Source organism: Pipistrellus hanaki, assembly GCF_964339955.1.
Source record: "Pipistrellus hanaki genome assembly, chromosome: 15".
In the NCBI taxonomy this organism is placed as follows: Eukaryota; Metazoa; Chordata; class Mammalia; order Chiroptera; family Vespertilionidae; genus Pipistrellus; species Pipistrellus hanaki.
The window spans coordinates 21,660,913-21,683,635 of NC_140517.1; the positions used below are offsets into that span (position 1 = coordinate 21,660,913).

At 38.5% G+C, this 22,723-nt stretch overlaps 1 protein-coding gene across 2 annotated transcripts; it reads right to left on the reverse strand.

Moving 5' to 3' along the window:
- Positions 1-445: 445 nt before the first annotated feature.
- MPHOSPH6 (M-phase phosphoprotein 6) lies at positions 446-22,387 on the reverse strand. Of its 2 annotated transcripts, XR_014796914.1 has the most exons (6): positions 22,271-22,387; positions 16,439-16,551; positions 8,825-8,915; positions 6,453-6,547; positions 971-5,833; positions 446-883 (listed from the first exon to the last, which is right to left on the reverse strand). XR_014796914.1 is itself a non-coding variant. In XM_084905616.1 (5 exons), exons 1-5 carry the CDS (start codon positions 22,319-22,321, stop codon positions 5,701-5,703), a joined length of 483 nt encoding a protein of 160 aa, XP_084761742.1. In that variant the 5' UTR covers positions 22,322-22,387; the 3' UTR covers positions 446-5,700. The 2 variants fall into 2 exon arrangements, 1 of the variants encoding a protein (XP_084761742.1); XM_084905616.1 differs by having other exon boundaries at positions 446-5,833.
- Between the last annotated feature and the right edge of the window lie 336 nt (positions 22,388-22,723).

A 22,723-nucleotide genomic window follows, 5' to 3' on the forward strand; every position in this document is an offset into this window, starting at 1 on the left:
TCAAAATTGTTCTTTCAGTAGTATGTCTTTATATCTGGTTTTTATTTTACCACAGGCAGCCAGAATAAGTCATTTGTCACTTTTAATGTTCTGCCTGGATAGTTTCCAACTTGTTTTTACCAGATACAGCAGGTCCTGAAGTAATTTCCTGGAAAAACTAGCCTTAAATGATTTGCATCTTCCACTTGACAAAGGAGAGTAGAATTGGGTGCCTGGATTAAGTCAGAAGGAAGAAGTACACTTCAGACTAAGAATTTCATAATTCTGACTTCTGGAGAAAATACTAATACTGTACCCCTTACTTTTGATCTTTGAACAACTGAAGATTTTGAGTTTGTGAATATATGCTCACAGGAAGAAGTATCTTGGGAAATAGTGAAGTATGCAAACTCTTTAAGGAGTCCAATATTTATTAAACAAATTCACAGAAGAGAGTCACAAAAAACATAGTGAAGTAAGCAAACTCTTTAAGAAGACAAATATTTATTAAACAAATTCACAGAAGAAAGTCACAAAAAACACAGTGAAGTATGCAAACTCTTTAAGGAGTCCAATATTTATTAAACAAATTCACAGAAGAGAGTCACAAAAAACATAGTGAAGTAAGCAAACTCTTTAAGAAGTCAAATATTTATTAAACAAATTCACAGAAGAAAGTCACAAAAAACATAGTGAAGCATGCAAACTCTTTAAGGAGTCCAAAATATATTAAACAAATTCACAGAAAAGAGTCACAAAAATCATTTATGTGAGGCTGGGTAAATAGGAAAATAATTTTCATTCTATTCATTATTATATTTTAAACATCTTTTTATAGTGCTCTAAATGAGAAATTTTAAGGCATAATCCTTGCTTTAATATTGAGTATTTTATAAAATATGACCTAAATGAATCTGTGATGAGTGAGCACTCATCAAATTGTTTTCCCAATGTTTTTTTTGTTACCATAGATTATTTTATAAAATATGACCTAAATGAATTTGTGATGAGTGAGCACTCATCAAATAATTGCTTTCCCAATGTTGTTTTGTTACCATAGATTCGAGTGTATAATCTTTCTTAATATGGAATCATTAATATTGAGAATATCTTATTTAGAATGTTAACCATTTGTCAAAAAGTGACTGCTAATGTGAATTTAATTCATTTCATCTGTAAGAAGTCAACCTATAAAAAAGGCATATTAAAAAATGTCTGGCAATACAATATGATTTTGAAAGATTCTATTTGGAAAATATTAGGATTTTATGGACCTAGGCTATTTTATTCATGTTTCCCAATTCTATTCTTTTGCTTCTCCCTATAGTGTGATATAAAAGAAAAGGGCATGTGACTTGAGGTCAGTGAATCTGGGTTCAGATCCTGGCTCCATCACTTAACAGGTGTGTGACATTAGGCAAGTTACTGAATGACTCTCTGACTTGTTTCTTTTTCAAATATATGTTATTGATTTTTTTACAGAAAGGGAGAGGGTTAGAGAGTTATAAATCAATGAGAGAGAAACATTGATCAGCTCTCTCCTGCATACCTCCTACTAGGAATGTGCCCACAACCAAGGTACATGCCCTTGACCGGAATTGAACGTGGGGCCCTTCAGTCCGTAGGCTGATGCTCTATCCACCGAGCCAAACCAGCTAGGTTTGCTTTTTTCGTGCCTCGTTTCTTCGTGGATAAATAGAATATTTTACATTTCCACCCCATAATTCAGTGCCTGGCCGAGTCAAATGAATAATGTCAGCAATCTTCCTAGTATATGGCTGACATTTTTAATGACAGATCTCCTTGGCTGTGGCCAGGTAGCTCAGTTGGTTAGAGCATCCTCCCAATATGCCAAGATTGTCAGTTCGATTCCCCATCAGGGTACATACAAAAATCAACCAATGAACACATAAATAAGTGGAACAACAATCAATGTTTCTCTCTCAGGTGTCCTTCACACATCACAGTAGTTACTCTGGTTTTTATTTATCTGGTTTTGGGGAATTATCTAGCAGAGTAGCTGCTTCCACCTTGCCTTATTTTCCTCCAGCTAACAGTTTAGACCCCTCTTTATCAGCTCCCTTCTTGAGTACATACCTGACTCCTGACCGAGGTTTTCTGTTACTGTTGACTCCAGAATCTGGTCTATGATTTGAACTGCAAACTTGATCCTATGTTATTCTCCTTTTCGACTGTGACATCCCCTTGAGGTCAAATGAGAATCCAAGATGGGAACAGAGAAGTGTCAGGGTCAAGGATGGAATCCATTTGACATGGGTGTTGTATGAGGGAGGAGATTGTGGGACAATGATCAGGGCAGAGATCAAAGAAAGGGATGTGGGTGTGAGAGCCTGCTGTGCGTGGGAGAGAAGTCACTGAAAATCATGGTCTGCCAATATTTGTCAGATCTTCATTATCTGAATGGTCTTATTTGGTCCTGTTGCAATTTTGCAATAACAAAGGATTAACCCCTGCTAAGCATGGATTTCCTCACGCCCAATGCTGATGGAAGAGATTTTAGCAAACGAAACCATCCGGAATAAATATACCGTACGGAGAACAGTGTGACAGTACAAACAAGTCTAGGGCTCCTGCTTTAAAATGAATATCTGAAACCCAGGGCATATTTTTTTTCCTTGGGACAAGTGGAAATACAGCTTCAGACAGAAAACAAGCAAAGTAAGTTGAGGAAACTCTAGGATATAAAATTGAGGTGTTGGTTTGGAAAGTGGTATCCTTTCTGTACAAATGATTTCTTTGTCCAAATAGAGCTAAACAGGGTACATTTATGGATTAATGATTTTATAATGATTAAAATGAGAACTTACTGTGTAATGAGATGCTTATAGTTTACTAAAACTTATAGAATCATCAAGTACTTTATTAATAAACTACTCATGTAAGAATATTCCTACAGGAAGAAGGCATGTAAGGCCACAGACTTTCTTTTAGAAGCTCCAACATATATTGGACTGAAACAACATGGCATCTGTGTGTTCTCTGAGGCTGGGATTGGGGAAATGTTTTTCATTTGGCAACTCATTTCATTAGGCAACTGTGTTTCAGGAGAAACGGTTATCTTCATAAAATACATATACAAAGTGCAAGTTCTCTAGGGATTTTCTTGAGACTACTATGATAGCTACATCTTCTTTTTGATAAAGTTAATCAACCAATATGAATTCCAGCGAATCGATGGTTTTTAAAAAAATATATATTTTATTGATTTTTTACAGAGAAGAAGGGAGAGGGATAGAGAGTTAGAAACATCAATGAGAGAAACATTTATCAGCTGCCTCCTGCACACTCCCTACTGGGATGTGCCCACAATCAAGGTATATGCCCTTGACTAGAATTGAACCTGGGACCCTTCAGTCCGCAAGCTGATGCTCTATTCATCGAGCCAAACCGGTTAGGGCTAAACAGTTGCATTTTATATTATGATTAGAAATAAACTTTAAGCACTGAGACTGAATATACAAATGGACAATGGTTAGGCTATCTATACAAATAGAACTTTTGACCCATAATCTGCAGGAACCTGCCCAAGAAAACAACCCCTTATCTTTACTAAACTCCAGCCTTGCAGGAAGCCAGATGGTATATCTCGTGACAATCTACAAAGCTAAACAATAACTTCTATAACAATCAGCTTCAAAAGGTAAAGACTTATTAATAACTGATAGCTTCCCTGATTTTTGTCCCCATTTCTAACTTAGGACCAACAAGAAAGTCAAGTATGAATATCTAACCAATCACATAGCATACCCTGCTTCTATTAGCCACCTACAGCACCAAAAGCTGATAGAAGGGTGAGTTTGAGTCTGAAAAACAAATTAATATCTATTACAGTTGTCTCCTTGTGCTATTCTACATCCACATGCATGCACTTCTAAATATGATTAAACTTCCTGCAAGAAAAACAACTTTATTAGCAACATCAACCCTCTAAATCCCATATACATTAAGAAAAATGAGAAATTAGTGCACTCTCAGCAAAGAATATGCATAACTGCTTGGTAACTTATAATTCATCACAAGCCTGTAGTTAATAAGCTCATTCTTTCTCTTCTCTTAGCCAGGATCTCTTGGGTTTATATCTCATAAGGTAACCTAAGACTTCTGTCTACATCATTTCTGCCTCTGAGGTGATTGTTTTCTATTCAAGTTTGTCAATGGACATTGAAGTGCTACAAGATGTCTTGGGTTCCAAGTCATTCTCCATCACCCACCATGTAGAAACAGCACAAGTGCCCTTGTTCTCCTGTACCAGCCAGGGGAGTAATCTTCTTTGCTTACTGGTTTAGTGGCTAAATGACCAGATTGTTTCAATTTCTGTCTGAATAATCTTGTGTCCCTGGTGAGAACACTCCTCCTTTGCAAACTCAGACCTCCAGAGTTCAACACTGAGGAGATAGGAAGCAAAACATTTGTGAATGTGTTACTGAGAGTAACTGTGAGAGGTGCCACTTTTCTCTACCTCTGCTTAATTCCAGATCATTTATTCTATGATGAGATCAACAGCCCCATTAAGTGGTCACTGATTCAAAGCATGGAGTTTGTAAGATGGAGTTTTATATCCCACTTTGGGCCATTCCACCATTCTATTATACCTGCTGCTCCTCTATGTGGGGTATGAGCAAAGACTAGTGAATTCCAAAGGCACAAACTCATTGTCCCACTTATTTTTTATGAAATGGGTTTGGTTATCAAAAGTAATACTGTGCAAACAAGAGTGAATAAGACAGTCCATAAATTAATGGTTTGTGATGCTGGCAAAGCACCAAGAACTTCTGGCTTCTGCTCCAGGATGTAGAGAGCTAGAAGGGTATTGCTAGGAAGTCCTAGGTACATAGTATCTCCAGGCAGACACAGGCACACATATACACTAAATTCCATGGGCTTCTCTACTTACTACTGAGAATAAGGTTCAGACTAGGAGATAATCTGGGGGGTGGCAAATTCTACTGAACTTTTGATAAAAAATTGATTGTTTCCACTCATAAAAGTAAATTTCATGGTTCAATCTAATATGCCACCATCTTCTAAATTAGTGGCTGTTTTTTTTTGTTTTTTTTTTTAAAGTTCCAATACTGAATTTAATTAAAATTATTATTTGAAACTGTATGACAATAGAAAAATACATGAAAACAGATGTTTATTACAGAACATTTTTTTCTTATTAATTAAAAGCTTTACACAAAACCACTTAATTCCACAAACTGAATGACGTGGCCGCATGCAAATACTTTAGGCCAGAGAGGCATGTTTGTTCTTGATGAATTTATATAGAATAAATTCTCATAACATTTGATTCCAAAATGTATGAAAGGACTTAAACATTATTAATAATTTAAAGTAAAATGCAAATATAAGGACAATTTAAACACTATTATTACGTTATGTGTAAATTTAAGGCCAGCGACTGAAAAGACATATTTTTAAAAAATCTGGGGCAAGACATTTTTTAGGAAGCAAACATTGCCTTTGTACATTTGAAGATCAAGGGCTAAAAATCCACTCTTGATGAATACCATATTAAGCAAAGGATGTATAACATCCATCATACATCTGTTTCAAAAACAGCATGTTTCCAAAATTATACATTTCTTTACAAATAAACATTACAATATTAATAACTATAGAAAAACCACTGGAATGAGTTCCAAAATATGTTAACTCTCACGAGGCATCTCTGAGCCATATCTTAAGGCATACATTTTAATCTTGGGGCTTTAAGAACATCTTCTTTGCTTTAATTGGTTTTATGTCTCCATTTTCATCTTCTTCGTAATTGGCACGGTCTCTTTTCTTGGCAAACTTTTTCCCAATTGTCCCCACCAAGGTCTCATATCTGTTAAGATGATAAATAGCACAAATTCAATTCCAAATAATAAAGGCAGGAATCACGTCTTGTCAAGAATGCAACAAAGGCTGGCAGGTGTGGCTCACAGTGGTTGAGTGTCAACCCTTGAACCAAGAGGCCATCAGATTGATTCCTGGTCGGTCAGGATACATGCATGGGTTGTAGGCTCTATCCCTAGCAGGGGGAGGAGGGTGTAGGAGGCAGTTTTTCTGTCATTATTGATGTTTCTATTTCTCTCTCTCTAAAAACCAATAATGCAACAAAACAAAAAAAATAAGAAAAATCAAAACTATGATTAAAATAAGCCATCTGATTTAAAAATGTATAAACTTCTCTAAGAATGATTAAATTCTCCCCTATTTTTTGTTTTTGTATTATTCTACATAAATTGAGATGTATATTTAAAATATGCATTGGAAACAGCACTGGAAATGAGCGCCCAACTGCCAACCTGTGACGTATGAATCCATCCCAGGTCATATCAGAGAAAGTAGAAACAATCATTTTCCTGCTGGGGTAGACCATGGGTTAAGAGAAGGGCACATGTGTTTGTGAGAGCCAGTGAACACTGGGCACAGATCACAAAGTTGTCCCAAGTAATGCTTACCTTCTAGCCATTTCTTCATCTGACACATCAAGCTCCACTGTTTCATCTTCAACTTCTTCTGCTTTGTTCTTAGCATTCATCTGAAGCATTAATTTCTGAAAAATACACCAACACTGGCCATCAGAGCTGAAAAAGGCTTGTGAAAGGAACTGGCCTCTCCTGGGCTCCTCCAAGCCCACACAAGTAGCAGTCATCTGCAAATTGTTCTGCAGTTCATACTGTGGCCCAGTGCAGGGCACAGGCAGTTGCTAGCTTTGGCCTGTACTTCCTAGGATGCCCCAGAGCCAGCACGCCCAGTGGACAGCTTTCAGACCATGCTGGTTTACAACCCAACCACCTCCATGAATAACACACTCAGGAGGTTAACTCAGTGGGCACCAGAGACCCACCAAAGCAAGTCCTGCTTTGTGGGGTCAATTCCTATGTAGCAGATTCTCCTTCAGATTACCACTTGTTCTGATCGATGGCACACACACTTTCTGAGTAGCACTTCAAAATGTATGAAGCAGTAGAAAATTGGGTCTCTGACTGGTTTGCCTCAAAACAAGAAAAGTCCAAACATGAGGGTGGATAATGTTTCCCCTATGATGTCCATTCGTCATGGGCTTCTCTCCATCTTTTTATCTCACATTAACCTTTACTTGATAGTTACCCTCGAACAGATCTTACTTTTACTGTATAGTACTTTCTTTATAGCAAAGGTAGAACAAGGAAGGGAAAGCAGATGAGAAACCAGTCTCAATTAGCTTTTCCAACATTTAAAGTACTAAAAATGAAATAATTTTGGGAATACAAACTCTGAGGGCATACAATTGGGTTCCCTGCTGCATTTCCAGTGCTTCAAGAGGGCTGATGCATCACAGGCACAAAATAAATATGGAATGACAAGATGAACTCTATGCCAGGTGTTACTAGAAACACATACAATATTAAACATGTGTTCTAAAAACGTCCTGCTTATAAACTAAGTGCTCTCAAATTGGTATCATTTTTTTTCATAAACAAGTATATCAAACTTTTCTCACATTTTATGATAGTTCAGATTTACAAACCAAACAGTTTAAAACTTTCCCCCAGAGGGAATATACCCAATGGTACAGAGTGCCCATAATTAAAGCCACTTCCCAATGACCTCCCCATCAAATTCTGAGGCCCAAATCAACTCCTTTTCCCACATACCAGACATACTTTGGGGGCCTGTCCACCCACAGCCCCAGTCTCTGAGTATAACACACTCATTATCTGCTTTTCCCTCTCCTTTGTTCCACTGCCCACTTTCTTTGTCCAATCTAAAGCTTTAAAAAGGCCAAAACAAGGAAAAACAAACACTTATATATTAAAAACACTTTTAGTGTTGATTTTATATAAAGTAAATTTAACAGCTTAAGTATTATACCCTTTAAAAAGAGGAGGAGGGATAGGAAATTAAACTATAATCTTTAAATAAAAGTTGGCAATTAACTTGGTTAGCTGTGGTTGACTACAGGCATCCTTAGAGAAGTGAGGGAGATTCTGCTCACCAAGGGACCTCTGGCAATGTCTGGAGACATTTTTGGTTGTCACAACGGGTGTGTGTGTGTGTGTGTACATACTACTGGTGTCTAGGGAGTAGAGAATAGAGATCAGGGATGCTGCTAAACATTCTACAATGCACAGGACAGTCCATACCACAAAGAACAATCTGACTCAATACATCAAATAATGCCAGGGCTGAGAAACCCTGGCTTTAAGTGTCATAAAACTAAAGCTTTATATCACAGACCTCCATTAGGTTGGTTAAGTATATGATAGGATGGCTTTTAATATACAACCAGAGTTCTGATATTAGTTAAGTGAAGGTTTGTGCTTCTTTAAAAACCCGAAGCAGGAAAATTCAAATGAACAGAGCAGTTTTAAGGCGACTTCTGGTATTTTACTTTTCAAACCAATTTACCAAAGGATTCTTTTAAAAATCTATTTACAAGTTTGGATCAAAACCTGTCCATTAAAAAGTCAAATTACTCAATTTTTAAGTAACTTTTTTTTCCCAGTAGCAAAGATACATTTATAGATGCCAGAGAATAATTTTTCAGAATAGCATCATATGAATAAAATCCTGATGTTCCCGTAAAAGACCCGAGCTGAAATTCTAGCACTTACAGTGGCACTGTTAGGAACTTATACTGCTATATTAAATTATCTACTCAATTCTACTATAAAACTAGACTGCAATGCCTGCAATTTCTTTAAATAGCTATGGCAGTATTTCAAGACTGTGTTATTTTCCATATAATAAGGAGAAATGGTACCTGGTGGGGAAAAACCTAAACCAAATTATTAGCAGAAAGAATCCAACTGGAAAAATTTAAAATTTAAAGTAATTATATTAATACCTCAACCTCAGGATTAAATCCTCTGAAGGACATTCTTCCATAGAGAAGATCTTCACATAACAAGAAACTCTGCTCTTCTATTATGAAACTCCTACATGGGAAAATAAACCTGTATTATTAGCATGTCTACTTATCACAAAGCAAAGCAAATATAAGTCAAGATTTCAAGTGAAAAATCAATCTTATAGTTCTCAGTAGAATCAAGTAAAAATGAAGTAAGATTTCTAATCTAGGGTTAGAAATAAAAACTGATTAATAAGTCCGGCAAACACATTAGGAGGCAAGAACTGCTGGCTAGAGTCATAGCCTCTTCTATTTTTTTTTTTTTAAATATATTTTATTGATTTTGTACAGAGAGGAAGGGAGAGAGATAGAGAGCTAGAAACATCGATGAGAGAGAGTCATCGATCAGCTGCCTCCTGCACACCCCCTACTGGGGATGTGCCCGCAACCAAGGTACATGCCCTTGACCGGAATCGAACCTGGGTCCCTTCAGTCCCCAAGCCGACGCTCTATCCATTGAGCCAAACCGGTTTCGGCCATAGCCTCTTCTAAACACTACATTTGATTTACATAAATGCACAAGGTAGAGACCTATTATAATAAACATGGATTTTTCCATATTTAAAGCAAAATATCCTTGATGTTTACACCACTCATCTAATTCTTATTAAATATTGTGAAATCGAAGTCATGGGCAGTTTTAAGAGTTTACTAGTCAGAACTTTTAGCTATAAACAATGACTAACCTTGGATGATTTAAGCATAGAATGAATTTACTGTGAAAATACTGGTTATCTCACAGAATCACTGGGAAAGCTGGATGAGAACTAGAAAATGAGCAGAAATAAGGGTAGATAGGTAGTTGACCTAAAATCAAAATCATGTTACAAATCTACCCTAATAAAAATGGCGCTGCTGCTGAGAGAGCTAAATAGTACTGGACACTATAGAGGGCACCAGGCAAGCCATTGCTCTGGTAACATGATGCAAGGGTGGATGTTTAGTCTCCAAAATAGATTCTCCCGAGTCACCAGTTCATGATCCTAATCCTAGGTGAGCATATCTGGCTATAGTTCTGATGTCCACCAGAAAGCATGCTTGTAAAACAAATACTTGGCCTTTATGGCTTCTTTGGTGGAAAGTCAGCCCTGCTTCTTGTCAAGATTCATTCACTCAATCAGCAAACACTTATTACACCAAATTATGTGTCACGAAGTTCTAGAAGTTGGGGAAATAGCCATGAAGAAGAGAGTCTGTACTCTCATGGAGGTTACATTCTAGAGTGGTGCCAGATAATAAAGGATTAATATTATATATTGGATAAAAAGGAGCAGGTCATTCCACTGCAGAACATAAGGGAGTAACTCGTATCTAGCTAGCCCTCCTATTGCAGGCAACTTTAAAATGGGACAAAGTAGGAAACAGGGATGTGATGCATGAGAAAAGAAAAACAAATGAAGTGAGCTCCACGAATGCCCTTCTTCTGATTGGAGGAAGCTCTAAGAGTACCCAGTCTCACTGCACTGAAAAGACAAATTAAAAGTTGGGGTTCCAGAGGTGGGAAATTTATGGATCAAGACACCAGAGCAAGGTAAATAAACAAAGAATTCAGGATCTACATGCTGGGTCCCCTTGAATCTTTGGCTGAATACCAGGCTGCACATGGTGCAGGATGAGTCTACAATGTCAAGGGAAAAATAATGATTTCTAGGAGAACAATTACCTGTGCATTAGTTTCCTAAGGCTGCGGTAACAAATTAAGTGGTGGGTTAAGCAACAGGAATTTATGTTCTTATAATTCTGGAAGTCTGAAATAAATTTCATTGGACCAAAATCAAGGTAGAGCAGGGCTGGGAAACTTATTTTCTGCCAAGGGCCATTTGGATATTTATAACATTACTAGAGGCCTGGTGCATCAATTTGTGCACGGGTGGAGTCCAGCTGGCCTGCTCCATTGGGCTAGGCTGGGCCAGACTGGCAGGGGGGATGGACTGTGGATGGTTGGCAGGCCAGCCCCACCCCCAATTGGGTGGGGCGATAGGCAGTTGGCTGGCTGGCCCCATCCCCTGGTGGAACTCTTGGTCAAGGGGATAATTTGCATATTAGCCTTTTATTATATAGGATTCATGGGCTGTACACAATTATCAACTTAGCCTGCTGTATTTGGTCAAACATTTAATTAACTCACCCCTAACGCCTTGGCAGGGCCAGACCAAATGATTTCATGGGTCTTATATGGCCTGGGCTGGACATACCCGATCCGTTCTCAAGGGAGGGAGAAAAGAACTCATTCCTTGCCTCTCCAGCTTATGTTGGCATCCAGCATTCATTGGTTTATGATTACATCACTTCACTCTGTGCCTCCATGGTCACAATGTCTTCTCTGTGTGTATGAAATCTGTCTCCCTTTTATAAGGATATAATTAATTGTATTTAGATCTCACTGAAATAATCCAGAATAATCTCCCCATCTAAAGATCTTTAACTTAATCACATTAGTAAAGTTAATTTGGGGATATAAAGTAATACAGGTTCCAGGCATGAAGGCTTGGAGATTAAACCATTTTTCAGTTTACCACACTGGGAAAGAAAATTTACCCTGGAATTATATGTTGAACAAATATGAAACTTTGCACAGAGGATGGAAATATTTGACTTTTGTACCAGAAATGAAGAGACCAAGCTGAAAACCCTGTGACAATGAATAGAAAGGTCACACCTCAGAGTACTACTAAGCTAGCCCTAGAGTTAAGGCTATAAAACTTACTTTAACAAAAACAGATCAAGTTGATCAGTATGTAAATTAGCTGCCTAATGTAACAAATTTCAACCCTTTAATAAGAATGGGTACTCAGCAATATATCATAATGTATAGCACACAATTAAAAATTACTAGACCCCTGACTGGGTGGCTCAATTGGTTTGAGCATTGTCCCATACACCAAAGGGCTGTGGGTCCGGTTCCTAATTGGGGCTCATATGGGAGGAAACTGACTGATGTTTCTTTCTAACATCAATCAAGGATCCCTCCCTCCCCCCATTCCTCTCTTTAAAAATGAATGAAAAAAAAAAAAATCCTCAAGTGAGGATTAAAAAAACACACAAAGCACTAGACATGTAAGAGAGCAGAAAAATTGACCCATTAACAGAAAACAAGTCAATAAAAAAAGAAAAATGATAGAATTAGTAGAACACATTAAAATAGCTATTATAAATATGGTCAAGAATTTAAAGGAAAATATGAATGGAATGAAAATACAAATAAAAAATGAAAAAAATGAATTAAAAAAATGAAAATAAAAACATTACTAAATAGAAATTTTAGAAAAATAAAATACCTAAAGTGAAAGTGAAAAATGGCACAATCACTTTGGAGACTGATCTGAAAGCTTCTTCTATGTTACATATATGCCAACCATATGATCCAGCAATTCCAACTCCACCTTTAAAACCAAGAGACATGAAAATAGAATTCTATCCAATTCATCCAAATTCTTTTAATCTAAAAATTTGTGTTTCGTTGGTTTATGAGGTGTGGTCTGGGTAGGCCTCTTGGATGGGATGGTCAAAAGACAATGAGGAACAAGATATGAGGATACCGCAACCGGTTTGGCTCAGTGGTAGAGCATCGGTCTGCAGACTGAAAGGTCCCAGGTTCGATTCCGGTCAAGGGCCTGTACATTGGTTGCGGGCACATCCCCGGTAGGGGTGTGCAAGAGGCAGCTGATCAATGTTTCTCTCTCATTGACGTTTCTAGCTCTATCTCTCTCCCTTCCTCTCTGTAAAAAATCAATACAAAATATATTAAAAAAAAAAAAGATATGAGGATACCAGTGGAAAAATACTAGAACTAGTTAAAAGTAAAGGCCCTCAAAGAAGAATGTAAGTGGCTTTCCTGAGAAACAGTAAGGAAGCCTCTATGACTTGGAAAGAGCGAGAGAAGGTAAAAATGCTAAGAGGTCAAAATGTCTTGGTTGAAGTACATAAAAAAAGTACACCCTCATAACACTAGGAAGTTCCCTGATAACACTAAGACATTATTTGCCCTTTTTACTACGGTATGTTGACATTTACAGTGTGTGCAAAAGCAATTAGGGGTAAAATCACATCTTATGAATTGAAGTAATCCTACCAGACTGTACTAACAGTCATTACACTGTTTACCGCTAGCTTTCACAATAATGATAATAATAATAATAATAATAATAAAAGCCAATAATTATGTCCTAGATGAAGCACTAAAAATTTATTTTTATTGATTTCAGCCCTTGATTACACTTTTTATAAATATTCTCTATACAAAATGGGAAGCATTCATAAGATACTTCTGATTAGTAAAGTATGACTATCTTGAGAAAATGCACTTGTGTGATTGAGTTGTGAATTGAACTAGCTACTTTTTTCCTGATACATTATAACCGTAGTTATTCAAACTTGGGTACTTAGCAGTTATTTTCTTGAAAATAAAGTAAATCTGTTATCTCAAGGAAAACAACTGACAGTACTTATTGCCAATAATAAAATTCAAGCTTTAAAGCAAAAATTAGAATTTTGAATAGCTTGTATATGTCATTCTGGGCAGGTTCCCAATACTCAAAGCCTTTTTTGATGAAGCCAACAGTAATATTAATGATGTAATTTTTGATACTGTGCAATGAAATGAGTTATTTGGAAAATCCATATAACTCATTAAGCTAATATATTCCAAATGAGCAATGCATAATGTTATGAAATTATACATTGACAAAATATCTATTAAAAATGTAAGATAGACTAATGATTATGACAAAGATGTTTTCAGGTTCCTCATTGCAGTTAACATCTAAGAAACTACTACTTACTGTGTTTTGGAGTAGTATCAAAGAATTATCTGAAAAAGGTATTACAACACACCTCTATCCTCAACTACATCATCAAGTGTGAGGGTGGACTTTCTTTATGTATGTCAACCAAAACAGCATCCTATAACTAGCTGAATGCGGGAGATAGAAGAATCCAGCTGTCTTCTATAATGCTAGACATTAAAGAGATTTGCAAAAATGTAAAATAATGCCATTTTTCTCCCTAATATTTTTTTTTTGTCTTGGAAAAGTTCTTTTGCATGCAAAAATGTGTTATTTGCATTAACATGTAATGCATCAGTTTCTAAATAAATATTTTAAAAATATTTTCTTATATAAATATCAACATGAAGAATACCAGTGCTCTTCACTGATGATTTTTCTTTTCTTCCTCTTCTAGTTGTCTTAAGCTATTTTTAAGAAGCTTTTTAAGGGTTCCAAATAATTTTTAAAAAATGTAAATAATCCTTGAGTCCAAAACATTGAGAACCACTGTTCTTTAGATTCCTCCCTTGTAGTCCAGTTAGCACCTCCCTGCAGGACCACCTCTGCTTGAGGAAATCTAAATTCAGGCACACATTCTCCTGATCTTGGATTTCCAGCCTCTAAAACTGTAAGAAATCAATTTTTGTTGTGTATAAGCTACCCAGTCTGTGGTATTTTGTTATAGTAGCTCAAATGAACTGAGACATTTACCTCCTAGGAAAGAAATCTAAAGATCATTTTTCTGGAAAATGGGGGCAGGGAATACTGAAAACAAGATAGATATCCTCCTGGGATATCTGGGATACTTTGTGCAAGTTTGGTCAAGGCATAAAATGAAATTATAGCTCCTTACCAGTCAGTAAAGGTTCCTTTCTACACTCCCTGCTTCCAAATCCATACCATCTCTGGTATTATCTCCCCTACTCCTTAACATCTTCCTTCCCCAGATAAGCAATAAAAAAAAAAAAAAAAAAAAAAAAAAAGCAAGTATACAGAGAAGCAAGCAGAGAAAACAAAGTAGCTTCCTCCGATCCCTCTTGGCGGGACATACTTTTTATCTTTGGAGAGGAGTATCTAACCTTCCAAAAGATCCAGAGACAATCAGCCAAATGAACAAGGGAGTATAAAATGTTTAAAAAAAAAAAAAAAAAAAAAGAATTATAAGGTACAGAAAGGAAAAACAAATATGCCTGAAGATAATAATATGCAGTATCTCTAGTTCTTTCACAAAGTTTAAGTAAAATCGTTTTAGCATAGAGCTCATTAAGGTAAGACAAGCATCAAGAAGAAATAAGTAGCTTCCAGAAAATTTTACATAAATTAATGGATAATGTAGATCTATCACTCCTTCATTCAAAATTATTTACCAATCATCAAACAAGTTTATAGTGGAAGAGCAATGGTCTAGTGCAGTGGTCAGCAAACTGCAGCTCACAAGCTACATGCAGCTCTTTGGACCCTTGAGTGTGGCTCTTCCACAAAATACCACATGTGGGTGTGCACATTCAGTGCGATTGAAACTTCGTGGCCCATGCGCAGAAGTTGGTTTTCAGGTCTCAAAAGAAATTTCAATTGTTGTAGTATTGATATTTGGCTCTGTTGACTAATGAGTTTGCCGACCACTGGTCTAGTGTGTTATCTCAGCTTTAGCAATGACTAGCTGGGTGACACTGAGGAAATTATTTTCTCTTAAGCTTCAGTTTCCTCAACTATAAAATGGCTAAAATATAGTAGACAGCTCTCAAGTTTGCTATGAGGATTAAATAATTAAGAGATGTGTATGTTCAATGGATACAGGACCAGCCTGAACACTGAAAAGTCTTAGGCTTGATTCCCAGTCAAGGGCATGTACCTGGGTTGCAGGTTCAATACCCAGCCCAGGTTGGGGCACATGGGGAAGGCAACTGATCGTAGCCTCTCATCTTTTTTTCTCTCACCCTCCCTGCCTTTCTAAAAATCAATGGGAAAAACAGCCTTGGGTGAGGATTAAAATAACCCACACAAACCCACAAAAATACAATATATATATATATATATATGCTTAGCCCTGTTCCTAGCACACATTACAGACTCAGTGAATGTTAACTAAGACAATTGGTATTAATAGTAAAACATTTTTAAAAAGCCTGGCCAGTGTGGTTCAGTGGTTGAGCATTGACCTATGAAGCAGGAGGGCACAGTTCAATTCCTGGTCAGGACTCATACCCAAGATGCAGGTTCATCAAGCTTCAGTAAGGGGTGTGCAGGAGGCAGGTGATTCATGATTCTCTCTCATCACTGGTGTTTCTATTTTTCTCTCTCCCTTCCTCTCTCTGAAATAAAAACATATTTTTTAAAAAAAGAGAAAAGTAAACAAAAATGTCTTGACTGTCTTCAAGAAGCTCAGTCTAATGAAAAATTCTGCTAACCTGAAATAAAACTAGAGAGCCCAGAAGTATACACTTAATCTATGGAACTTAATATGTAGCATGTACATTAGAGAATCTCATAAAAGATCCCCAGTTACTACCAGAGATATGGGCTAGATTCCTTTATGCAATGAAAAAAAAAAAAAGGGGGGGGGGGAATGTTATAAATGATAGCCAAGGGTTAATCAAAATGTATAAAATTCAAGTAGACCTCTTATAGGTTTAACAATTATAGAAAACTACTTGTAAGGCTATCTCAAGAAACTGAATAGATGCTATTTCATGGGCTTTGTGTCACTGGAATGATGAGATACATTTATAGAGATTTCACTCTGAATGCCCAAAGTGCCATTAATGTAATTTCTAACAAAACTTACTCTTTCTCTTTAAGCTCTGGTAAATCCAAGTACCAATGCTCTTCACTAATGATTTTCTTTTCTTCCTCTTCTAGTTGTTTCTTGGTTTCCGAGTCCAGTCCCCTTTGCATGAACTATCAAAACAAAATCAGTGTCAGCAACTAATATTCCCAACTTAAAGTTAAAAAAACAACACCTCAAATAACTTTATTCTTTCACTTGCTCTTCCCCATTTCTCCAGAAATCCCACCTCATGATTGAGGACCCCATAAAGCCTGCTCTTCACTTGTATCTATCCTATGAAATGCTGATCAACTCTACGGCTGCTCTTTATTTTGCAACTAGAGGCCCAGTGCACGGATTCATGCACCAGTGGATGTTCCTTGGTATGGCTTCGGGGATTGGGCCGAAACTGGCAGTCCAACGCTGCCAGCTACTCCTGCTCATCCTGGCCTGGCTGCACCTGCTGCTGCCACTACTTGGTAGGCTCACTGCAATGGCCAGTTGTGAGTCCTGCGAATGGTACCCTTCGGTGAGCTAAGCGGTGCTCCTACTGTGGGAGCTCACTGACCATCAGGGAGCAGCTCCTGCATTGAGTGTCTGCCTCCTGGTGGTCAGTGTGCATCATAGTGATCGGTCGACTGGTCACTTAGGCTTTTATATATATAGAAAGACGATATATCTGTAGAAGCTCAACTCAAATTAGGCCACTAGAGAAAAGAGCAGTATTGTTCTAGTTTCTCCCTAGCATAAACAATAGCACTATTTCCAGGCAATAGGCAAAACAAGAAGTTAATCACAGCAAAATGATGAAATATTAATAACAGAAAAAAATAAATTTAGAAACCACCTAGCAGTTAGGTCTAGGATTACACTCGTTTCCATTTACCTCCATTTCTTTCCCTTATCCAGACTCTATATTGTGCTTCCATCAACTCTAGGTCTTCCAAAACATAAACATTTTTGGGCATAAGGCTTTACCAATGACTACTAAATAAAATGACTTGAAAAATATTCACAAATATAAGTATAACAGAAAATTCTGATGAGGATGTAAGGAAATTACCTCTTTTGTGGAAAATAGCTACATAGTTCCTTATCCAACTAAACATGAATTTACCACATGACCCAGCAATCAGCAGCTCTATTTGTACTAGCCAAGAAATGTAAACAATCAAAATACTCTTAAATAGGTGAGTGGTTAAAATAAGCCATAGAATATCCACAGCATGGAATTCTACTTAGCAATAAAAAGGAAGGAACTATTCATATACTCAACAACTTAACTGGGTCTTAAGTGAATTATGCTGAGTGAAAATCTCAAAGATTATATGCTGTATAATTCTTTTTATATAATACTTTTGAAATAACAAAATTATAATAATGAGTAATAGATTAATAATGGCCAGGGGTTAGGGATGTCACAAAGGTGGTGATGGAAAAGCTTTGTATCTTGAATGTGATGGCAGTTAGATAAATCTACATATAATAAATTGTATGGAAAATTCATACACACACACACACACACACACACACACACACACAAGAGTGCAAGTAAAATGGTGAAGTCTGGGTAAACTGTATTGATTGTACCACCATCCATGTCCTGGCATTGCATTGTTTGTACATCTGTCCTTATCCTTTCTCCTGTGCTTATCTCCTCATTGTTGGAAAGAGCTGGCAATTCCTGGAAAGCAAATCCTGTACTTCCCAGTTCTTCTGCCTTTGCTATTCAACATTATGCTTCTATCTTCTGCCTGGCAAAATACTTACTTGTGAAGGCCCAGAGCACATGACCTTTGATAAACACTCCTTGCTTCTAATACAGCTTTATAAACACTGGTTTATTGTTCATTATACTTCTACTAGAGGCCTGGTGCAGTACCTCAGCCTGGCCTGCTCCTTTTGCAATCCGGGACCCCTTGGGGGATGTCAGATTGCTGGATTTGGCCTGATCCCCACAGGCCAGGACGAGGGACCTCACTGGTGCATGAATCTGTGCTCCGGGCCTCTAGTATGCATACAAGATCTTGGTTAATCTCTTCCCATCCTCCCCCTTCCCCCCTTTCCTCTGAGATTCATCAGTCTGTTCCATTTTTCCATGCTTGTGCATTGAATGTCTGCCCCCTGGTGGACAGTGTGCATCATAGCTACCAGTCAAATGGTCGCTTTGACTTGTTTTTTATATATAGATAAGGGGTGTTGAACTCAATCAGAGAAGGGGCCAAAATCTAAAATCCAGCCTAAATCGCGGGCCGAATGGTTTACTGAACAGTCATAAACTGACAATGTCATAAACTGACAGCGGAGTGCAGTGATGACAGTGCGGTGCGGGCCACATTGCAAGACCTGGCGGGCTGGATTTGGCCCGCGGGCCTTGTGTTTGACACATGTGATATAGATAGATGTATCCCAAAAGACTAAGATTGTGAATGCAGAACACATCTCTTGTTCATCTTACATTATTGGTATGTACGCTGCAACTGGTACACAGAAAAGAGTTCAATAAAGGTTTTCTGAATGGAACTGATTCTAGACTTGTCTTATTTTTCCAAATTTCCTTTCTTGGCTGGTTCTCTTTAAGCATGTATGTCTTATCCCATTACTCATTCTGTGGGGTGAGGCTACAGTGTTTGGATAGGTTCAAGTTTTGGATTTATGAGAGGACACAGTCCTCTCGTGGCCATGTGCAAGTCCCAGCTTGGAAGGCAGAGCTCTCCCAGTACAATTATAGCCAACAGCTGTAGTTGTAAGTTTGGACCTATGGTCTGAACACATGGTCCAAAGAGCCTAAGTGATATAGGCTGCAAATAAACAAAGTTTGACCAGGTGCATGTAATTGAGTAGGATCAAAACCCATGAGAATGTTGTAAACATCTTGACCAGGCCCTTTGCCTCATGGCATCTGCTATAAAATAAAGACATGGCTTGTGGGTGTTGGTGCTGCTGGGTCCCCATCAGGGAAGCAGCATCCCACCGAGTCCCAGCTTTCCTTCTCTTGTCTGTCTTTTCTAATTCTTCATCACCCCCACTCAGGTTCACTGAACCTGGCTGAGCTGGTGCGGCACTGCCATAAGGAGCCCTGGAGCTGAGTATGCCATGGCCGTGCCGCCTCCCCACAATATTCTTCATGGTAAAACTCACAAATCCTTCCAACTGCCCTCTTAGCTCCTACTTTAAAAAAAAAAAAAAAAAAAAAAAAAAAAAAAAAATATATATATATATATATATATATATATATATATATTATTGATTTTTTACAGAGAGGAAGAGAGAGGGATAGAGTTAGAAACATTGATGAGAGAGAATCATCGATCAGCTGCCTCCTGCACACCCCCTCCTGGGGATGTGCCCGCAACCAATGTACATGCCCTAGACCGGAATTGAACCCGGGATCCGTCAGTCCACAGACCAACGGTCTATCCACTGAGCCAAACCGATTTTGGCTCTTAGCTCTTATTTTTAAGTAGATATTCTTTATGGTACAGAAATAGCCATATTCATATGTACCGAAACACACACACACACACACACACACACACACATTTTTCTATACATATGAAAAGGATAGAAAACCCTGTGACTATGAATGAAGCAACTCCAGACTTGGGCAGCAGTTCAATTCTTTCTCTACAGCATCTAAGAACATACTCTAAAGCTACTGATTTAGTTTTACTCACAACCAAGGGCTTGAAGCAGGTATCACAAAATATAGTCCTTAGGCTAGACTTCCGTTTTTGTAAATAAAGTTTTATTGGAGCAAAGCCATACTCATTTGGTTTGGAGGCACAAGGGCCAAGTTGGTTAGACAGACTGGCCCACAAACCTCAAGTATTTACCTATTTCTTTACAGAAAAAGTTCACTAACTCCTGTCTTGAGTCCAAAAGAGTTATCACAAATAAGTACCTTCTCTACATTTCCATCATACTCACAGACCTTCCACCTACATCCTTCACTTTCTATTTCCCATCAGGATCGACTGCCAGCCCCCCCAATAGATGACCCAAGTCAGACTTCAAGTACACTGGAAAATAAATGAGTCAATATTAAATCCTCAACCTTGACATTCTTGCTCTATATTTTTAGCTCTTGAGGAACAGCTACACTGAATACAATAACCTTAGGCAGCTGCTCCAGTCCTTCTCATAAGACATTCCACTCTATCTGTATATATAGTGTCTTTTGCTATCCTGCCAACGAGTTCTTTCTTAACAATGACAGAAGTTGTAAACCCAAATAGAGAACTTCTCCTTTGCTTCCAATGTCGAGTTGTCTCTCTCTCAACCACTCAGGTAAGATGTAAATGATTTTTTAGAGTTAATTTCTTCATTCCTAACTTCCAAGTCAGATCTTTGGTCTGGTCCTTAATCACCCAGCACATCTTCATTTGACTTATTCCAAGAGTTCAACAACTTCTAAAATCTTCTCAGTAATTGATTTGTCAATCTACTCCACTTCCTTGAAATTTACATGATTACAAACCATAAACCAAGAGAAAACTCTGTTCAGTAAAGATTCAAATTTTGCTAATATGCATGAATTACTTTAGAAACTATAAATTATACTGATTTACCCTTCACTTTCAATCACCCTATTCATCCATAGTTACACCCTAGCTCAACTCAATTCACATTTTGCACTTGCAATATTTACTCTTCAGTCTTTCAGAACACTATTTATGCCTTGATTCCTCTTCCTGAAAATTTTGCACCTCTCTAGACATAACATTTAACAGTTTACATCTCTAAGTGTTCAGCAACCAATAGTAATTGATAGCAAATGGGGTCTAGGGACAGACTTCCTGAGTTTAAGTCTTGTCTACACTTTTTATTAGCAGTAAGTAACTTTGGGCAAATTACTTAGTTCTCCGTTTCCGTTGCCTCCACTGTTGGAGAGGGATAACAACCCATCTCAAAGGATTATGTGGAATTCTTGGGTTCATATATTTAAAGCACTTAGTAGAGTGTCTGGTACATAGCAAGAACTAACAAGTTTTCTATTATTAAGTTTTAAGGATAGGTTGTTTCCCGTTTTAATTCCTGTATTCAGTTTAACTACCCTTGTTTTTGTCCATTTTGATCTTATTTGATTAAATTCGAAATATAAAAGTAAATTTTGCTTGATATAACTCACTTTCACCTCAACTGTTATTAATTCCATAGCACCACCCCTGGAATACTCACCTAGATCACCAGAACTTCTGGGTGGTCTTTCTGACTGTAATTTTGGACCCTGTTGGGCCTTTCTTTCACTAAGTATTACCCACAGGACAGAATAAGAGGCACAGCTTATGATACTGTCCCCTAACTCAACAGCTTCCCAATGCTCACAAGATAAAAGAAAAATATCCTTAACTTGGCCCAAAATTCCCTGCTGTGACCTGCCTACTTTTTCAGGCCCATGTCTTGCTACTTGCCTTCCAGACATACTGACTCATCTTTCTTTCTTCAAACTCAGCATAAAAGTTTTGGGTTTTGCCTCTCAGACTTCTGAACGCTCTCTTGCCTCAGTTTCTGTCGCTATATCCCTATCCTCCCACCCACCCTTTAGTCTCTGCTAAAGCACCGCTTCCCGCAGAAGCCCCAAGTTCCTGGCCGGCATCCCTGCTCTTATTTCGCTGTATTCCCTTTTACGTTTCTGTCTCTCCTATTCCACAGGTGGCTTTAGGAGAGAATCTGCCGGCTTTCTAACCCAGTTCCCAGAGCCTAACACAGAGCAGGCGCTAAGCGAATGAATGAACGCGAGAGCTGGAGGCCCTCTGGGGCTCCTGTACGTCCTTTGCCCCGGCCTCGGATAGGCCAGGAGGACCCGGTCGCCCTGCCTTCCCATCCTGACTTCTCCGCACCCCGTACCTTCATGCGCAGCAGATTTTTGGACAACTTAGTCTTACGCTCAGACGCCATGCTGGCTCGCCCCGGAGCCCGGATGTCCGCTACAAAGCCCACCGTGCATGCGCACCACTACGCACACGGCGGCGGCGTCTTACGTAGCGTGCGTCTCCCCGCCCCCTGGCCCCGCCCCTGTTTCTCGCGCCGGAACACTCCCGGGCTCTTCGCTACCCTTTCAGGGCGGAGCTTACCTGCTGAGGAAAATTCAGGGTAAGGGCGCGACCGCCCACGCAGGGATGAGTCTCTCAACGACGGGAAGGAGACCCAAAGAGGCAGAAGCCCGGGGAGGCCCGAGCTCTGGTCCCCCGGGGTCTTCGGCCGGCCCCTCAGACCGCGCACCCGTCCGAGCGGCTGGTCTGGTGGTGGCGAGTGCCGCCCGGCCTCACAGACCCGGCCCTGCCGCGCGTCGCTGACCCA